Genomic DNA, 18,588 nt, shown 5'->3' on the forward strand with positions numbered 1-18,588 from the left:
CCCTCTCTGCGTGTGGGTGTGTGTACACCTAGGAAGTCATATGGCTATGTGTTGCGAAACCAATAGTATACATGCATATAAAGGAAGGGTAACTATAACAAATTTCAGGATGAGTCAGATGATGTTGACAGGTTGGGAGGTCTTAGGTAGGATTTAGGGAGATTGTAAGGTATGGCTGCACAAAACATTGACATCAAGCCACGGACTAAAAGGAAACGGTCCCCTCTATCTGCTTTTGTGCTTAAACAAGTGGCACTAGTTGAAACACTCCTGTTTTGATTATATTGTATTTATATTAAGAGCTACTGAATATTAGTTTAACCGATAGTATATTAACATTAAAGGCAGTAGAAGCAGCAAACATCCATGTGCAAAGTTTCAATTAACAAAATCATTACCCACAAATAAATAGTGAAGAAAATTTGACAAAAGATTGGGTATAACTTGCAATGGGCTGAGGATGTTATTTAGCATCAATGCGTTGGTTCCCATCATATAATAAATGCACATGCTAGTTAATAATTTCATCCATGCAAAATCAATTAATCAACTTACGAACACGATAAGTTCAAAAAACTATCATAATTCATAGCAGAAGGCACAAAGGTAGACATGTTCGACTCTTGCTTGTAAATAAGCTGATGTCATATAACTGAGCAGAACAACACAACGAACGTTGACAGGTGTTCCACATCCATTGGATGGTATCCAAGAGCGTAACAGAAATTTATCTCCAGAAAGCACCATTTTAAAATTATAAGAATTTAGCAACACTAAGTAACAAGAGGGTTAGTGCCATTTACCAATCGTGGCAGTAAGCAAAAGTAATTCCTGAATATTGGTCCTTTCTTCCTCCTCACACAGTCACACTCACCATCCTCTTAACAATTTGTCCACAGCACAGGAAATCAACATTTTCCATGCTCTTTTACAAAAGTACTTCCAAGTTGCTTGTTATGCTAGCAAAAACTAGCTTTCACTGGCATCATTCTGACCAAGTTCACCATCTACACTTGCTACAGAATGATTCCCTAACCAACAGGAGTCCTACCCTTGGCCTTGAGAAGCTCACTCAGGGATTTGGGCCCCTCAAAATCATTTGAGAATGATCTCCCATGAGCCACGTGAACAGTGGGATGACTAAAACTTGGCCTGGACCTACACTTCTCTTCTTTTATCTGAGCAAGGGACTTTGGACCAGTAAAATTTTCAGGATCATCAATGTGCTTTGCATTTGCATTAGTATAGTTTGATGATCTAGCAGAATGAGCATGGTGTTGCTTTCTTCTACTTTTCTTCTTCTGTCCTCTGAAGGTTGCACAGACAAGAGAACGAGAACAATCTCCCATCAACGAATTGTGCATGTCATGAGTTGGTCTTTGCTCAATCTCTTCTGAACCATTCCTGGGTTCATGAGTACGATGTCTCTTAGTGCGGCCATTCTTGCCCTTTGCACTTCTCCTCTCAGGTCTTTGCTTTGATATATGTCCAATCTGAGTGTTCTGGTGATCAAAGTCAGCACGCGAGCCCATTAAGCTTCTCGGATTGAAGAACTTTTTGCCATGCTCTTCAGAATTGGAATTTACATGATCTGATCTAATATGTGGTATATGTCTTAATGTGGTCAAACAACTATGCCCATGAACTCCTTCAAGATAACAGCCGCGCTCAAAGTCACTAAGTCCTTGCTCCTGGTACTCTGCATTATGATAATCCAGACCATAAACAACTGGGTCTCCAATATAATTTTCCACATTAAGCACATCAGTGCCTCTTTCCTGTGCCAGTTGATGCTCAAGATCAATCTTGTTAGGGAGTCCATCATCCACAAGGACATCAAATCCAGGGGAGGAATCACGCGATTCATCCTGTTCTGCATGTTCCATTGCTGGATCTCCTGAACTTTGATCAGATGGCGTGGAGCTTTTCATGTATCCAACTGCATCAATTGATGTTTCAGGTGCATTTGAAGCAGCTCCATTAAATAAGGTACTGCTTGACTCTGAAACTCCTTTTGAGTGGTGATTCCTTATGCGTTCAGGGCTGCCTTGACAAGGATTAGCAAGAGCATATTTTGATGATTCTATCTTCTCATCTCCAGCAGAATTTCCATGTGCAGCAATGTTGGAAGTGGTGGCTCCAGAACAAGTTCCAACAACACTGTTAAAAGTTGGAGGCTCATGTAGAAAGGGGCAATTGCCACCCTTCTTACAGTACGAGTTGTAGTAGAAGTAACAAGGACTGGCTGCCTTGAGAGAAGCAGAAGCATATGGTAGAAGTGGATCTGCCAAGGGTTTGGTTTGGTTCAGGCTTTCCAATGGCTGCAAGATAAGGGTGTAATGAGATAAAAAAAACACTATACAAAACTACATAAGCAAGAAAGCTAACAAGAAGCTAAGGCTCAGCAAGTCAACGGAAATAATTCAAGGCATAAAATAGAGAGTGAAGAGTGCAAGTTACTTCAATCAATGTATATGAACAAGTTAACAAACAAATGAACACTATCAAGGCTACAAAGCAGGACCAAATAACACATGGCAACCTCTTATTTGTACATCAGGAAATGAATTAATGAACACAAACAAATCCAACTACTGGATCAACTGAACCACCTTTCCATCCCTGAACTCATTTACATACATCAGCAACGCCACATGCCCAAATCACAAGAGACAGAGCATGGAATTGGTCAGTGTTGCCACACAAACAACCATTTTTTTTTCAGGGAATTACAGTTGACTCCAACCAACATGCACAGGTAGAACCCAATGTTGTTGGAGAGTCCATTGGTGGTAGTACAATGGGCTGCCTGTATGCAATTGGTTGGACTAATGGGCTGCTCGTACGCAATTGAATCCATCACTCCAACCAACAAGCCCTCTGGACAACTATTGCAAATATTCTTAATAAATCGCTCACAGTCAGTCAATTGGCCCAGAGTACTGCCATCTCATCTTTCTTACAACACCTCTCCACAAAGCAAGCTTTTTCTAAGGAACTCCGCAAAGTAAGTCACCAAAGCTACAACATCACAAGCTTAACCGTTTGCGTCTGTCATTATCAACTATCAAGTACCGAACCTGAGCACATTCTCTACTCATGGTACACAGCAAGCAGCCAAGCACACCAACTCAGGTTATCATCCAAGGAATTTAACCAGCGGCTGGGCTTTCATCACTCACGGGGTGGCGGAAGGTGCAGCTCGGATTGACGCAGTTGCCTTGGAACCAGTACCAGCAGCTCGGATTGAACCGCGCGCCCTCGCAGTGCCGGAACTCGCAATTAGCCCCCTACAACCAAAACCCCAAACACACAAGGCAAGTGAGAATCCGATCAACCATCACACAAATCAACGGGCCCCCAAGGCGGCTCCAACAGCCGCTTGCCGGTGAAGAAACGCGGAACCCTAGAAATGGCGGCGCCGGAGTAGGGCTTTGCCGCGGAAGGGTTTGGTAGCTAGGGAGTAGGGTACTACCTTGGTGCAGGCGAAGCGGGAGGCGACGAAGGAGACGCAATCGGTGCTGCTCCGCCTCCACCGCGAGTCCTCTCCATCCCCCGCCGCGGCGTCCACCATTGCTTCCCTCGGCGGCGGCGGCAGTGCCGGAAACGGGGAGGCGGCGCCGGAAGCGACGGCTTTGGGGTTTTCGATCAATGAACCGCCATCAACGAGCCAGTTGTTTCCTCGTCAATTGCAATTAGGCCCCTCGAGAGGTTGTGATTTTCAACGCGTTCTTTGCGAAGAGAGCGCGGCACATTATCCCTTTTTTATCCTTTCTTTTGTGCATTTAAGAGTGTAGATTTCACGAGACAACATTAATAGTGGGAAAACTAACAAAAAAACCTTTAAGAATTTAGTTTAACAATAAGGACACTTTTGTGTTATCATATCTCAAAACAACACTCTTCTCACTCAACTTTGTGAAATTCTACTTTTATTGTCACAATGTAATACAGCTCAGTTGGCTCATTCTCTCGTGATGTGCGGATGTACCGTGTTAAAAAAATGTAGTACAAAGTTAATGAAAATTTTCACTTTCAATATCAATTTGGGAGGGAGAAATTTATTTCTTGAACATACTTGGAATTCTATGAAACTCCTGTGGAACATAATGTTGGAAAGTTGGCCAATCTCACACTTGCGAAAAAGAAAATACTCCTATTATTTAGGTAGATTCTGAAAAACGTATCAAAAGCCAATGCATGATCTTCAACAATGCAAGTCCCAGAGCAACAATCCTCCCTACGAATAAAAGGAGCCAAACAAAACAGAGTTTGCATATCTAGGTTTAGTACAAGGATACCAAACCATGTAATCAGGTCAGCAGTCTTATTAATCGCAGAAGTTAGGATTTGCGTTCCAGACAACAGTTACACAAGGCAAGGAAATCATTGACACCAGAACATTCATGCTGTATCCTCAAACAACCCATGTGGTTACACTGTGTGATTGGATACCAGAAAACCAGACACCCCATGCTTATTAACTGCTGTGAAAAGGTGCCTCAATTTGCTGAATGGTCGCTTTGAAACTGGTATGAAACAAAATTTCATCCCCCGAAAGTTACAAGAAAAAGAAAACAGGTAGCCGCCTCATCTCATTTGTCATCTAACAAAATGGAGGTAGACGCCGTTAGTGATGACAGCTCTTCTTGTGTTGCAGATCCAAAGCCTTGCCATCTTATTCTTCCTTGGCGATCAATCAGGTATATGTACCTGCAGTTCAAGAATTGAACTACCTTATACTGACAGAATAGTGTAAGGTGTAAGGTATATCTACTTTTAGCTTCTACCAAACGACCAAAGGGAAAGGAATGCTGTTACCCGGTGAGAAGGTTTATAATCTGAAGCTTCTTTCGGAAGTCATAATGGTCCCCAAAAGCATACACAATATGTCTTTGAGGATTGTTTGATTTCCTCATCACCTTCAGGAATGCTTGTCTCACAGGACTCGATGATAATAGCCAAGAATCTATAAATGAGACCTGGAACATAACATATTTCCCTTTCAGCTCAGTGCTTGGAATATTGTAAGGTGTTCCCCCCCTCAGCACTATCCAAAGCTTAAAGGTTAATTACTTAATTAACAAAGGATTAACAGCACTATTCTCTTTTTACTATCACATGCCATTAAAATATTAAATAAACAATTGTGCTGACTCTGATATGCAATAAACAAGCATTAAGGGTAGTTAAAAAATCTAACCACAGTTTGATAGTAAAAATAAGGGAATCATGTAAACTAGAGCATCTTAGTATTTTCACTATCTGTAATGACAATTAGAGCTTAATTTGAATTCTGTTAGTGGGGTACATAAGAAGATATTGGTGATAGAAGATTAGCAAAAAGAGCTTGATCATGAATTTCTTTACAGTTACTGAATACATCAAGCACCATCCAATATCTTCTTTCATTTATTTTGATTTGAATACTGTTACTGGTACTTTGCATTGAACACAAAACCAGGAATTATTATGTATTGATACCTCATAAACATGAATGTTCTTGTCAGCACCGAATGCATCCAGGAAAGGTGAGCTCCATGATTCGGCCATTTTCTGTTAGCAAAAGGCACACCCAAATAGCTGTTGAATCACTAAGGTTCATTTAGCATATAAGCTTAAACACAAACAATCAATGTGATGCAAATTACGATGTAAAAAGAAATATGAAACCTAGACCAATTATATATCTTTTCTAACAAATTAATTAGAAGGCAACACAAACTAAGAATGTATATCATATCGGAGCAGAGAATCTGGATATCAGTACATGAAATACTGAGCCATGAAAAAATGAGAGAGCCACAAATCAAGCATATTAGAGAGGATGTAAAAAAGATCTGAGCATCTGTAATCCTAAGTAACATGCCTTTTAGGGGCATCAAACAAAGTGCACATACATTTAGGGGGTGTTTGGGAATACCCTGCTAAACTTTAGCACCTGTCACATCGGATGTTTGGATGCTAATTAGGAGTATTAAACATAGGCTAATTATAAAACTAATTGCACAGATGGAGTCTAATTCGCGAGACGAATCTATTAAGCCTAATTAGTCCATGATTTGACAATGTGGTGCTACAGTAACCATTGCTAATGATGGATTAATTAGGCTTAATAGATTCGTCTCGCGAATTAGCACAGTGGTTCTGCAATTAGTTTTATAATTAGCTCATGTTTAGTCCTCCTAATTAGTATCTGAACATCCGATGTGACACTGCTAAAGTTTAGCACCAGGTATCCAAACAACCCCTTAATAGCACACCGTCAGCATTTGGCCAATCAATCCGCAATCAACATGCACTGGTGGGCACAGTACTCTACACTGAATTGTTCGCTACCATGGTGAGAGAAGTTGTAGCTGGATGCCTGGATGTCATGTCTTGCCTAAAAATTTGACCAGGAGCAACTAAAAGTTCTTATCTGCATTTAGTGGGCTTGCTGAAGTAGTTGGTACAAATTGAACCTGAATGGCAGAGGATAAGAGCTTCTGAAAACAATGCTACCAGGCCAGGAAGCTAGATCAATGCAGGATGCATTTTAATCATGGGATGTACACAATACAAAGCTTTCTGGATGAAGTGTTATAACAGATACATGACCAGTGATTTGTTAACTCTTGATTTGTCACAGATACACATAAAACCAAAGCCTATCCGGTCAAAATCCATATGATCCTAGGTATATGTATCAAGCAAGTATACCATAGTTTTTAAAGCGTTAAGGCGAGGCGAGCCGAGGCGAGCCACCACCACCTAATCGCCTAGGCAGGCTAAGGCGACACCTTAGGCGAGGCGAGCCACCACCACCTTGTCGCCTAGGCAACGCCTTAAAAACACTGAAGTATACATTAACTTAAGAGGTGTAGCGGTAGAATTTTGCAAATGTAATGGAAACCAAACAGTTGGAGTGCACACCACCATGGTTGCAAACCAAGCAGATGTAAACTACAGGGTTTATCAAGCAAAAGCAGCAGACCAGTCCCTCACATACCTGCGAGCTTGCACGAAAGGAAAGGCAGACCAATGAAGCATCAGGAATTACACCAACACCAGCCTCACCACCATCATCTTCTGGAGCAGGCGCAACAAGAGGCAGATGCAAAGCCCCGCCATCAGGGGACTCCACAACCAGATCAGGGAACTCAGCAGCATCAGCCTCTGGGATGATGGCCTTACTTGCAGTCGCAATCTAAACCATTTTGATCACAGTGTGGTTACCAATCACCCAAATCCATCAACAACTAATAAATGTGTACTTCATACTATAAATACCTTGCCTTGGTTCTTGCGGATCTCGGAGATGTCCGCGAAGTAGCCCCTACTCATCTCATCCTTACTGCACTAGACCAATCAGAAGCATCACACTTTGCATATTCCATACAGTGCTGCGGTGAAGTTGCAGCAGCAAGCCAGTAGGAGTAACTATGAATAGCAAGTAAACGAGGTGGGGGGAGAGGAGCCTTACAGCCTGGCCTTCTCCTTCTCGATGGCCTCCTTGTTCACCATCTGATTACCCCAGCAACGAGAAAAACAAGTCACTCATTCGCGCTAACAATCTAATCAACTGCGGCTGCGGAGAAATGGAGGACGGACGGAGACGAAGCGGGTACCTTGTGGAGATCGAGGAAGCCGCGAGTGAATGCCGCGCGCGCAAGCGGAGGGGCCCCGCCGCTCTGGGCGAAGGCTCCCGCGCCGGCGAGGCGGAGCAGCGCACCCGCCGCCCCCCGCGCCCGCAGCATCGTCGCCGCCGCCGATCTACTCGGGTCAGGTCGTCAGGAGCAGCCGCGAGAGGCGAGACTGATCAGCGGGCTGAGTTGCGGACCTAACAATATGGGCCGGGCCTGTCTAGCTATATTACGTGTACAATGCCCCCCTCACTCATTCATTTGGCCTGGTGTTTGTTGTTCGGCACGAAAAGTAACCCGGTCCATCCAGGACATTTGGCCCAATCGACTACGCAGTACGTAACCACGAAAAGGAGGCGTAATCCAGGAGAAACCACGGTTCCAACGGGTTCCAAAACCGGCGGCGCCGAACTGACCAAAACTAATCCCGGGAGAAGCACGCAACGCCAAAGCCAAACCCCTCTCTTACTCGTTCAGATTCCATTCGATTCGATCTCTTCTCCGCCGTCTCCGGCGCCGGCCCCGGTCATGGCGTCCCGCTCCTCCTCGCAGTTCGAGTAAGCAATTCAATACCCACTATTACTCAATTCACCTTCTCTTTTTACTCCACCCAAGCGATCTCGCTCACTTGCATCGTCCTCTCGCGCCAGCGATCCGGCGGCGGCGAGGCGTCCCCCGCAGCGTGAGCGGAAGCCGCCGTATATGCTGCTGCTCCCGCTCGTCTACGCCCCCGTGCTCCCCCTCAGTACGCTCGCCACGCCCTCCGCTCCAATCCCCCTTACTTGCTGCGTCTGCTGACTCGTGTTTTGGTTGTTTCATCGCGTGGTTCGACGGGGCAGTCAGGATCGGGCTGCGGCACAACCCCGTGGTGAGGGACCGCCTCTTCTACGGCGTCCTCGCCGGAGCATTCGCCCATGGTGCCTACCTCATGTACGTCGTCCTCCTCCTCCCTCACCTCACTCCCGTGCTCCCTTTATGTGCCCCTGTTTTTATTAGATGGTCGATTGCTGGTAAATTGGTAATGCTAAGCCTGTTTGTGATTATGCTGATGGCTGATAGGGACAGCTTTAGTTTCACGGCATTACAATAGAACGGACATTGCAACGCTCAAGCATAGTCTGCCGAGCAATTGTATGGAAAATAAATGCGCTTGAAAGACTGTAACAGAATATGATCATATGAACTTGAAAATCTTGTAACCATCTTGGTGATAATCACTATATTATGTTTTTCTCATGGGAACAATTGCTCACTTGGTCATGCTATGGTTCATGAGCAGTACTAATAAAGTAACAAGGTACTGGAGATTTTTTTTTCCTTCATCCATAGTCCATAATTAAGATTTCAACGTAAATCGGAACAAACAGGGTTATCCATGCCACTTAAGGAAGTTGAGCCCTACATATAGTTGATCTACTTAGTGTTGTTCTGTGAACATCTGGATGCATGTTATAGGAAGAAAGGAGCTATGGAAGAGAAGCATATCTAGGTCATGTAGTGATCTAGTATGTAATGAATCGGTCCATGCATTCATTGGCTTGGTTTTCCTATAAGAATGCGTTGTTAGTTTGTACAAAGATAATTTTCAGGCATGATTGTCTTATGTTTGATTCATGATGTTATAATGGGAATAAGAAGCACGCATGAGACTGTTTTGGCACTTGAGGTGAAATGAACTGTTGTGCTAATGTCTAGCAAAGATCATATATATATTCTGTGGAGGACTGTGGGTTTAATGCTACAGACTGATTTAGCCTGGATTATATCCAGTACCCATGTTGTGTTATTGAAGAACTTTCAGCATAGGCTTATTACGTCAAATCCTCCATGAATTAAAAATTATGTGTCAGCAAAGAACTCGGTCTAGGAGTCCTTAAGTTCAGGATGTGAAAACCATTGTCCAGTTGACATCCCATATTGAGTTACCTGTTTTTACTGTGGCCTTGGATGAGACTGAACAGCTTATATGATATGTGTGAACCTAAGGAAGTTTTGGATGTTATTCCAGTTGACATCCCGTATTGAGTTACCTGTTTTTAACTGTAGATGAACTGAACAGCTTATATGATATGTGTGAACCAATTGAAAAATCAGGATGTGAAACCATAGTCCAGTTGACATCCCATATTAGTTACCTGTTTTTTTTACTTTAGATGGGACTGAAAAGCTTAAATGATATGTGTGTGCTGAACAAGGAACAGGAACTGCTGTTCTAATTTTTCACTCTTATATTATCAAATGCACTTGATATATGTAAATCTAGGTACTACAATCATGGTTACACATTACATAGGAAACTAGGGAGTATCAACCTAAATAAGTAGACTATGTTCTTGTACATCATAGGGAGTACTAAAAATAAGTAGACTATGTTCTTGTATATAGTTCCTCCATGAAAAGGCGCCCCCCGCTTTCTTGCTGTTCTTGCTACTGTTTTATATTGCTGATAATAGTGCTACATCTTCTGTAATTTGATTGTGCACATATACCATCTTCATGTCTGCTTGTGATTTCATTGCTGTATCTTTCAGTTAACCTCTCATGCCTGATGGAAAGAAATCAGTTTCGTATTGAATTGAACTTATTTCCTGCAACTTCCACATTGTCTGTTTTTGATTTGTCCATATGCACAAAACTACAGATGATTTTTTTTCCATAAAGTTAATTATTATTATGTTAGTTGTGAAAGCCTATGTTAACCTGTTAGGGTAAACCACAAAGTGAATGAGCTGGACATTCTTTTATGTAGCTCCTATCTGGAAAAGCCAATCTAGCTTTCATGCTGTTGCTTGCACAAACTGGTTTCCAAATCTTTATGTCTGTTTTTTATTTCCTGTGATGGTTTTGTGGACTGGTCACACCTGATAGCGATGCTAGCATTTTCCCTAGAAGTCTAGAACAATGTAATTTTTTAGTTTGTTTTGTGGAAGATTTGCAGGCATGATATATCTTATACTGACTCCTGATGTACAAGAAACTCTTGTAGCACTTGAAGTAAAATTAACTGTTATGCTAATGGCTAGCTTTTATAAAGATCAGGTATATTTGATGGAGATTTGCCTTGGGCTGATTTAACCTGGAGTATATACAGTACTCACGTTCTGGTATTGAACTACTTGGCATATGTTATGGGTATACTAAGTCAAATCCTCTATGATGTAAAAACTGTATATGTCAGCAAAGGGCATGATTTGCATTGTCTAATCTAAGTGCAAGATGTGAGGACAGCAGTCAAACCATTGGCCAATTGCCATCCCATATTGAGTTAACTGTGTTTTCTGTGGATGCAAATGAATGGCTTACATAATATGTGTGAAGCTATGGATGAAATGTGAGTGCTGAACAAGGACAGGAACTGCTTTCTTAAGTTCTACTCTTACTATGAAGTGCTTTTGATACATGTAGATGAGTAGATCTTGGCGCTACAATCCTGGTTACACATTACACAAGTAAACTAAGTTCTTGTATATAGTTCCGATCTTGAAAGGCACCCTTCTTTCTTGCTGTACTTGCTTGTGCAAACTGGTTTACATGCCAATGGTCATGACTACATCTGTTGTACCAGTTAATTTGATTGTGTAAGACTACCTATCTTCACGTCTGCTAGTGACAGGATTTGGTTGACCTGTCATGCGTGATGTGCTCATGCATGATGGCAGTTTTGTGTTGAACTAGTTTCCTGCAACTTCAATGTTGTCTCTATATAGGTTTGTCCATATGCACAATATTGAAGATAAACTTCCTTAATAATGATAATTCTTACTAAGTACCTTTTTTAGATCTGAAAGCATATGTTAGGGTAGCCCACAAAGAGATAAGGTGGACATTCTTGTATGCAGTTCCTGTCTGAAAGACTCATCCCTTTTTTCTATCATACAGTTATTTTTTGTGCAAACTTGTTTCCAAACTTTTTATGTCTGTTTGTTCTTAATTTTCTGTGCTCGTTCAGTGGACCTGTCATGCTTGATGGTGTTGCTAGCATTTTCATATTGAACTCATTCTCGCAACTTCCACGTTTTCTCTATTCGTTTTGTCCATATGCTCAAAGTTTCAGATACACTTTCTTCACTAGGAATTGATGACAAGTCTTGCCATTTTTTGTAGTGAAGGTCTATGCTAGTGTAATCCACAAAGAGATATAACTGAGACGTGCTTATCTGGTTTATCTTTGTTCTTTCAGATCGGAACTATATGACGTGGAGAGCAAATGAGCTGCATCCCTCCAGGGATGAAAAGATGAGTTTTCAGACAGCAAATTTTGATTGCATTGAGAGTCCCCATTGGATAAGAGCTGACTGGGTCTTCAGATTGACAAGTGTGCCATGTACCTATATTTCCTTCCGTTCTTGCTATTATGTTTGCCAAAAGGGTATGATGTTTGAGCACATAAAATAATCCTGACAGCGAGAAATATATATTCGGCAACTGTATTCTGTTCACAAGTCGCCCATTCGCTTTTGATGATGATATTAGATGCTGCACCGGAATGAATATGATTGAACTGCTATTTCTTGAAGGTGGGGGCTTTATGAGCTAGATAACCATAACCAAAAGCAAGAACACGAGACCAGAACCCTACTGCGTCAAGGGTTTACCAGCTTCCTGGTTGCTTCTATATTTTGTCAGGGGACCCGACAAGTGGAGTGGAGATTATCATGCGCCCATTTCTTTAGGCAATGCACAGCGTAATATACTTCTCTTATGCATGGTCTTGTTAGTTGTTACCGCCGTCTGACCGTCACGGCATCACCAAATGCGAATGGACAAAAGCACGCACAGGCTGGTCAGCTGTGCGATGGACAAATGCCGAATGCCAGCGAGGCAGGGGTGATAGGCAACACTGGTCTGATCTTTGTTATTGACGAGGCCGATAGCTGCTGCGTGCTGTGATTGCGCGCCTGTGCCTGCCGTACATCTTTGGCCGCTTCTCTCGTCGCTGGTACGGACTGGACTTGGACTTGGACAGCAACCCCCTCTCAAAAATCCGTACTTGCAGCTGTACAATTTGTTTAACCCGCAATACCCTACAGCTGCAGACGGCAATGCTAACTGGCGCCTGAATCTAACATCGCCCGTTCCGTCACCGGTAAAATTTTAGAGCCTCTGGAAGTGGTTGTTAGTCGTGCATTCGGGTGTATCATTGTTGGTGCAAACATTGAAACGCTGCCGCAGTGCTAATTGGCGAATTAACACCGATGGTTAAAAACATCTACCACAATCATACCATCTGTAAATTTGAAGCTTTGCAGGATGCTTCTTCTCATTCATTCACTCTGTATGTGGAATAAGCAACCCCAACCATATTGTACTTGTATAATTAGCAAAATAACGAGTGGATCATTATTCTGATCGGGACCGCGTGCGGGAAAGATACCCCGTGTTCTCCTGCGCTTAAGCACGTCACGTTGGGGGCACCGCCGCGCGGGGGCTAAAATAAGCTGCCGCGCCTGCACGGGACCGGCCACTCGCGCGCCTCGCCCGGCAACTGGACTTTTGATAACTGATGAGTTGATCGTACTAAACTAACGCAATGGACCTGGACCTGATTTTGATTAGCGTATCGATTACTTTAGAGAGAGGTCGGTGTCAGCAATTAAATATCTACGAAATTAAAAAATGCCAATTGTGTCGTCGATATTGCTGATCCAGTCCTCGGATAGGGGAATCCTGGTCGAGGTTCATCCGCTGAGGGTGAGGGCGAATCTGTGATGCACAACCAAATGCTGATCATTTTGATACGCAGTATGTAGCTCAGCAACCGTACACTGTTTCGTAACCAGATCGCAGAGCAAATCTGTGGCGATCTTCGAGCAAATCTGTGGCGATCTTCGAGTATGCATGGCGCATCCCTGATTGATAAATCGGTCAAGGACATCGACACGCGTCGAGAAGCAACAACGGCCAATTATTGGGCAAGATTGGGCAAGATGAGGACGAGGGGTGCCGATTAGGCCAGGCCCAACCTAAACCCAATCATCAGCCAAATCCAAATGTACCAAACCGGAGCTAAACGCATTTCGACAGGAGGAATCAACGCGACAACGGAGGAGCATCAAATTGGCAGCAACATGTCTGAGATCCAATTTCATCAGGAGTAGCAGTACAAAGTTCGCAACAACTTTTCGCGGATCTGGCATTTCAGCCCAGACCGGAAATGATTTGGGAACAACGCGCTCCAGATCGGGGAGGCGGCGAAGGGAGGTCACTTTTAAAACCAGATCCCCCTCCCTTTGCTCTCTTGCCTTCTCCTCCTCGGCAACAACAACAATGGGGGAACGAATCCCCAATCCAAAGAAGAAAAAGAAAAAAAAAGGTCGCGACAGGCATATCATATACACATGTAGGCGCACACGGACGGAGCGCCAGATCTACGGCGATGTCGGCGGGTCGCTCTCGTCGTCGTCTCCACGGCCTTAGGCGGAGGAGCGGGCGAGGCGGGATGCGATGGCGGAGTGGTACATGGCGTCGTGGAAGGACTCCGTCTGCGCCATCCGCGCGCGCAGCTCCCGGGCCTTCTCCTCCGTCAGGCCCCCCACGAACGCCCTCCCCGGGGTGGCCGCCGACGCCGCCTCCTTCGCCGCGGGGGCCGGAGCCTCGATGTAGTCGGCCTTCCCGGACCACCCCAGCAGGGGCGCCCACCACTTGCCGCCGCCCTCCCCGCCACCCGCCGCGGCGCGGGCCACCCCGGCGCCCGCGCTGGCGGCGCGCGGCCGGGCGGAGGATGCCCCCGCCGGGCGGGCGGGGAAGGAGACGGAGGCGGCGGTTGCGCACGGTGCCATCGCCATTTCGGATCGGTCGGTCGGGCTGTTGCTTGCTTTGGAATTTGGTGGGTGGGTGCGAGGTGAGGATGCTGCTGAAGCCTGGGAAAGAAAGATGAATGCTGATGGTGATGGAGGTGAAGGCCGTAGGGGTGGCGGGGCGTTTATAGCGGCCGGATAGGGGAGGGAGGGATGGGATGGGCGAGTGGATAAGACCGCCGCGTGGATACGTGCGCGGCATCCTGGTACGGTGTTACAGGCTGTCCAGCAACGGTGGCCCGTCATGTCACTGACGCGTGGGTCAGGTTGCGGGCTCCGGCTACGGCGTTGGTGTCTTTTTTTTTCTTTCTTTTCGCCGTGACGGTCATGCCGTTGGGGGCGGTTAACGTTGTTGCGAAGGTAGGGCGAACACGCAATGTCGTCTTAATTTAGGTTTTTCTAGAAGAGATGCTCACGGGGAAAGAGCAACTCCAACAATAGTTCTTATATTGATTTAAGCCCTAAAGATTAAATGGAGATTCTTTCTATTTTTTAAATAGTTCTTATATTGATTTAAGCCCTGAAGATTAAATGGAGATTCTTTCTATTTTTTAAGAGCCACAAAAATACTTCCAAATCAAGCAATAGCCCTCATAAATAGAGGGCTCCCTAGTGACCCCTCAGGAATGAAACGTGGAGGGGGAATTTGAAAGCCTCACTAAAATAGGGAGATAAGTAGAGAGCTTGTTGGAATGCATTTTTTTTACTTGGCCCTCTAAAACTTAGGATAGGGGGTTGTTTAGAGGATGTGCTGGAATTGCTCTAACAATTTTTGGCATCATGATGATCTCTATCTCATGTTCGATTCTGAACGAGATAAAGATCGAACTATTTGTTTTGACTTTTCTAGATACATACCTTTTGATATACATCTAAATATATATTATGTCTATATATATAGCAAAAGTTATATACCTAGAAAAGCTAAAATAGTAATTTGTGACGGAGGGAGTAATTTCTAAGAATTTGTGTATGACATGGAAAATTTCAATTCCATCCATATCATAATGATAACAATTTTTCAAGATGCCTAAAAAATGACCATTGTCAAGTCTTACTGTTGTTAAAGAATAAATGCCAGCCACCTATATTGTACTCCATATTGGCATATTCAACTCAAGTAGATGCCTCTGTCTACGGAGTACATTTGCATTTTCAACTCAAGTAGATGCTTCTATCTACATCGTGTGATTACCGCTTCTCGTTTGTTGACCAAATTAGGTTTGGCATCTTTGGTAGAACTTCGGCTCCTTCGAAAAAGACTCCGATTGCGGTTCCTCTGATGAAGTTGCTTCTCTAGTAGAGTTGGAACCGTTTTGACGTTTTGAAAAATGTTTGGCAAAACGGCTTCTCCTATTTTTCATGAATAATGTCCATTATACCCCTCGCTATCTAACTTCATTGTAGCGATTTCATCTAAAATAAAAATGATTAATTAGTATGATTATAGATTAACAATAATCTACTTTTTCCTTTTCATTTCCTTTTCTTTTTATTATTTTATTCTCTCTACCCTTGTATTTTTTTATTTTTTTCTCACCTTTTATTTTCTATCTTCTCTCTCTCAATCCATCATCCTTATCCAATGCTCGCTTCCTCCACCGCACAAGAATGCTCCTCGGCCCTCGCTCTTCTCTGCCTTGTTGGCCGCTGCCGGCCTGCCGCTTGCGGGCTGCCCCATGCGCGCGGCTCTGGCACCACCACGTTGCTCTGCTGCTGCTCCACCGCCCATCTGCATAGCAGCTGGTGCTCCACCCCTGCAGCTCCTTCATGCTGTGTCCCTGCTGCTGCTCCACCGCCGTTGGCCGTTGCTCTGCTCTGTAGGCGTCGTGCCGGCTGCTCCAGCTCAGGGGCACCACTTTAGCCCCTGCACGATGCTCCCCCGAAGCCGCATGGCCCTAACGGCGACGCAACACTTCCCCAACGGCCCATGACCCGACGCCATGCGCTTTGCTGCCGTTTGTGGCATTTTTAGGTGAAATAATCACCAACTCAAAAGGGTATTCTGGTACGTGCTGGTGTGGGGACGGAGAGGAGCCGGAGGGAGCCAGTATTTTTGGCTCCACCCCCTAGTTCAAAACCGGCTCCAGCTCCATCGGTGCTTCAACAGAGGAGCTGCTACCTTTTTTTTTCAGGGCTCTAGCAGAAGCCACGGCGGAGCCCCACCAAATTGGCCCTTAATACTCTCCACTTGTTTGTCCTTTCTTCTTCTTTTTTGGAAGAGTTTGTTTGTCCTTATTGACTTCCATGGTTGGAAAGTTAGAACTAGGGTCACGCAAGCTGCGAGAACCGCCCTTTTGCCCAAGGTGAAAGGGTGACCAAGGCTTATCGAAGGGGTAACTCGCCCAGGGGCAGACCCAGTAGAGGTACATGGGTGTACATATGTACACAAAAAATTTATCTAGTACATATAGGTATATCCTAATATGTAAAAGTGGGTCAAAACGTGTCTGTCTGAGCCGAAACAAGAAAAACACGCTTGTGGGCCGGCTGTTTGCTCGGCTTGTTGCCTCACGACGTGAATCCCCTTCTCTGTGATCCCCGACGTCGTGAATCGTGATCCCCATGCCTCCTCTCCTCTCTCAACTTCTCATCCATTTTCTAGTTTGCTGCCGCTAGTGCTAGGGTTAGCTTCCTTCCTTGGCCATGGTTGTCCCCATCCATCGGTGCCTGCTATATGGAAGAGGAGCGCAAGAGCAGAGGGCTGATCTGACATGGGGTTTGTGCGCCATGCCTTCTGCACAGCCGGCCATAGCAAGGGCGGAACAAGTCACAGCGTGACATCAACGGCCATGGCAAGTGTGGAAGGGTCGGAAGCATCGCCGGCCCCAGCAAGCACAAACACAGAGGAGGCAGAGCCCATATCGAGGGCATTTTGCTTTGTTTGCTATCAGGGATACAAATTCTAAGGGTGGAAGGGCCTGTTTGGTTTGAGTTGCTTATTATAAGCAACTTAAAGTTGTTTATTTGGAGTTGCTTATTTTTAGTCTAGCTGTTTGGATACCCTTGCTTATGAGCATTGAATGAGATGGACATTGTCATATTTGCCCCTTATGTTGCTACCCCTCTTTTTTGCCTCCCACACTTCTTCTTCCTGCACACGCCCGATCCCGGGGGCCGGCAGCGGGCAGGGAGCAGCAGCAGCTGGCCGGGGCGACGGTGGGGCGGGAGTGGCGATGGAGCGGCGGCGGTGGGGCGGGAGCGGCGGGCGGCGGCCGGGGGCGGCGGCCGGGGGCGGCGGCCGGGAGCGGCAGCGGGTCTGCGTGGAGGCGGGTGGCGCGGAGGCAGGCGGCGGGCGGCGCGGAGGTGGGCGGCGGCGGGTGGCCCGGAGGAATGGGAGCTGGTGAGTGGTGACGGGGGAGGGGGGAGAGAGAGAGAGGTAGAGTGCATTGAACGAGGGCAGGAGGTGTAAAGTGCCCCTTTTAGTCCCCATAAGCAGCTCTTGTGTTGCTTATGGGCTAAAAATAAGCAACCCCATAAGCAAGAGTGATTAGTTTCATAAGTAACTTATTTGCTTATGCATAAGTATGTGAAACCAAACAGGTCCGAAATAGTTTTCGGCTTTGATTTTTGTGAAGAACAAGCTAAGAAATAACACGAGGGGCGCTTCAATATTTAAATGATTGTTTGATTACATTTATCGAGAAGGAACTTTCCTACAACAGACATCATCTCCCGTTTCCAAAAGCTGCCTCATCGAGTTAATTTGTAATTTTTTATAAGTTGATGGTTTCAAAATATTGTATGAATACTAGATTAAGGAACTATTTATACTATACCATGTAGCCTTTAACCTTTATTTTCATGAACCTTTATCTTTTATATGCGATGATTGTTTGGTTCGTCACTATGTATACACACTCAATCTTGAATTCCTGCGCCTGCCACTGAACTTGCCCATGCGGTCCTCTTGGAAGAAAGAATTCAGCAGTGCGATTATTTGGACATCCCAATAAGCAGGCACTAGTGGTGTGACTTTCAAGAGGTTTCGCGGCACGGATTCATGGTAGCAAATGGGAGCAAGGATGCGTAGGGAGCAAATAATTTATTACATCTTGAAGTCAACTAAAATAAAAATGACGTGTAGAGAAGTAATTTATGGTTAGTAAAACTCGGTTTTTTGTCGTTGAAAACTCTCGAGAAATTATTCACCCGCATTACTTGTT

The 18,588-nt window shown here is 44.8% G+C and overlaps 4 protein-coding genes across 5 annotated transcripts; 1 reads left to right on the plus strand and 3 right to left on the minus strand.

Moving 5' to 3' along the window:
* Positions 1-3,876, minus strand: LOC117850659 (zinc finger CCCH domain-containing protein 34). Its single transcript, XM_034732518.2, has 3 exons — positions 3,476-3,876; positions 3,183-3,290; positions 1-2,321 (listed from the first exon to the last, which is right to left on the minus strand). The coding sequence occupies exons 1-3, from the start codon at positions 3,572-3,574 to the stop codon at positions 1,032-1,034; spliced, it is 1,497 nt and encodes a 498-aa protein (XP_034588409.1). The 5' UTR covers positions 3,575-3,876; the 3' UTR covers positions 1-1,031.
* Positions 3,877-4,271: 395 nt separating this feature from the next.
* On the minus strand, positions 4,272-7,804 carry LOC117850660 (uncharacterized). Of its 2 annotated transcripts, none has more exons than XM_034732519.2 (7): positions 7,611-7,804; positions 7,466-7,506; positions 7,273-7,336; positions 6,992-7,189; positions 5,485-5,556; positions 4,822-4,982; positions 4,272-4,713 (listed from the first exon to the last, which is right to left on the minus strand). In XM_034732519.2, exons 1-7 carry the CDS (start codon positions 7,737-7,739, stop codon positions 4,596-4,598), a joined length of 783 nt encoding a protein of 260 aa, XP_034588410.1. In that variant the 5' UTR covers positions 7,740-7,804; the 3' UTR covers positions 4,272-4,595. The 2 variants fall into 2 exon arrangements, with proteins under 2 accessions (XP_034588410.1, XP_034588411.1); XM_034732520.2 differs by having other exon boundaries at positions 7,273-7,341; positions 7,611-7,746.
* Positions 7,805-8,015: 211 nt separating this feature from the next.
* On the plus strand, positions 8,016-12,067 carry LOC117849981 (uncharacterized). The gene is made up of 4 exons (XM_034731744.2): positions 8,016-8,182; positions 8,276-8,370; positions 8,465-8,555; positions 11,806-12,067. Exons 1-4 carry the CDS (start codon positions 8,154-8,156, stop codon positions 11,834-11,836), a joined length of 246 nt encoding a protein of 81 aa, XP_034587635.1. The 5' UTR covers positions 8,016-8,153; the 3' UTR covers positions 11,837-12,067.
* A 1,615-nt stretch (positions 12,068-13,682) lies between these two features.
* LOC117849980 (uncharacterized) lies at positions 13,683-14,534 on the minus strand. The gene has a single exon (XM_034731743.2). The coding sequence runs from the start codon at positions 14,408-14,410 to the stop codon at positions 14,039-14,041; it is 372 nt and encodes a 123-aa protein (XP_034587634.1). The 5' UTR covers positions 14,411-14,534; the 3' UTR covers positions 13,683-14,038.
* Between the last annotated feature and the right edge of the window lie 4,054 nt (positions 14,535-18,588).

Source organism: Setaria viridis, chromosome 3, assembly GCF_005286985.2.
Source record: "Setaria viridis chromosome 3, Setaria_viridis_v4.0, whole genome shotgun sequence".
Taxonomy (NCBI): domain Eukaryota; kingdom Viridiplantae; phylum Streptophyta; class Magnoliopsida; order Poales; family Poaceae; genus Setaria; species Setaria viridis.

Excerpts from the sequence above, each read along its gene's own strand:
- LOC117850659 (XM_034732518.2), bottom strand. The coding sequence starts at position 3,574 with ATGGTGGACGCCGCGGCGGGGGATGGAGAGGACTCGCGGTGGAGGCGG. Across the intron at positions 3,291-3,475 it reads CCCGCTTCGCCTGCACCAAG|GGGGCTAATTGCGAGTTCCG; the intron begins GTAGTACCCTAC and ends TTTTGGTTGTAG. Across the intron at positions 2,322-3,182 it reads GCTGCACCTTCCGCCACCCC|CCATTGGAAAGCCTGAACCA; the intron begins GTGAGTGATGAA and ends CTTATCTTGCAG.
- LOC117850660 (XM_034732519.2), bottom strand. The coding sequence starts at position 7,739 with ATGCTGCGGGCGCGGGGGGCGGCGGGTGCGCTGCTCCGCCTCGCCGGC. Across the intron at positions 7,507-7,610 it reads GCTTCCTCGATCTCCACAAG|ATGGTGAACAAGGAGGCCAT; the intron begins GTACCCGCTTCG and ends TGGGGTAATCAG. Across the intron at positions 4,983-5,484 it reads AGAACATTCATGTTTATGAG|GTCTCATTTATAGATTCTTG; the intron begins GTATCAATACAT and ends GTTATGTTCCAG.
- LOC117849981 (XM_034731744.2), top strand. The coding sequence starts at position 8,154 with ATGGCGTCCCGCTCCTCCTCGCAGTTCGA. Across the intron at positions 8,183-8,275 it reads CGCTCCTCCTCGCAGTTCGA|CGATCCGGCGGCGGCGAGGC; the intron begins GTAAGCAATTCA and ends CTCTCGCGCCAG. Across the intron at positions 8,556-11,805 it reads GCCCATGGTGCCTACCTCAT|ATCGGAACTATATGACGTGG; the intron begins GTACGTCGTCCT and ends TTGTTCTTTCAG.
- LOC117849980 (XM_034731743.2), bottom strand. The coding sequence starts at position 14,410 with ATGGCGATGGCACCGTGCGCAACCGCCGCCTCCGTCTCCTTCCCCGCC.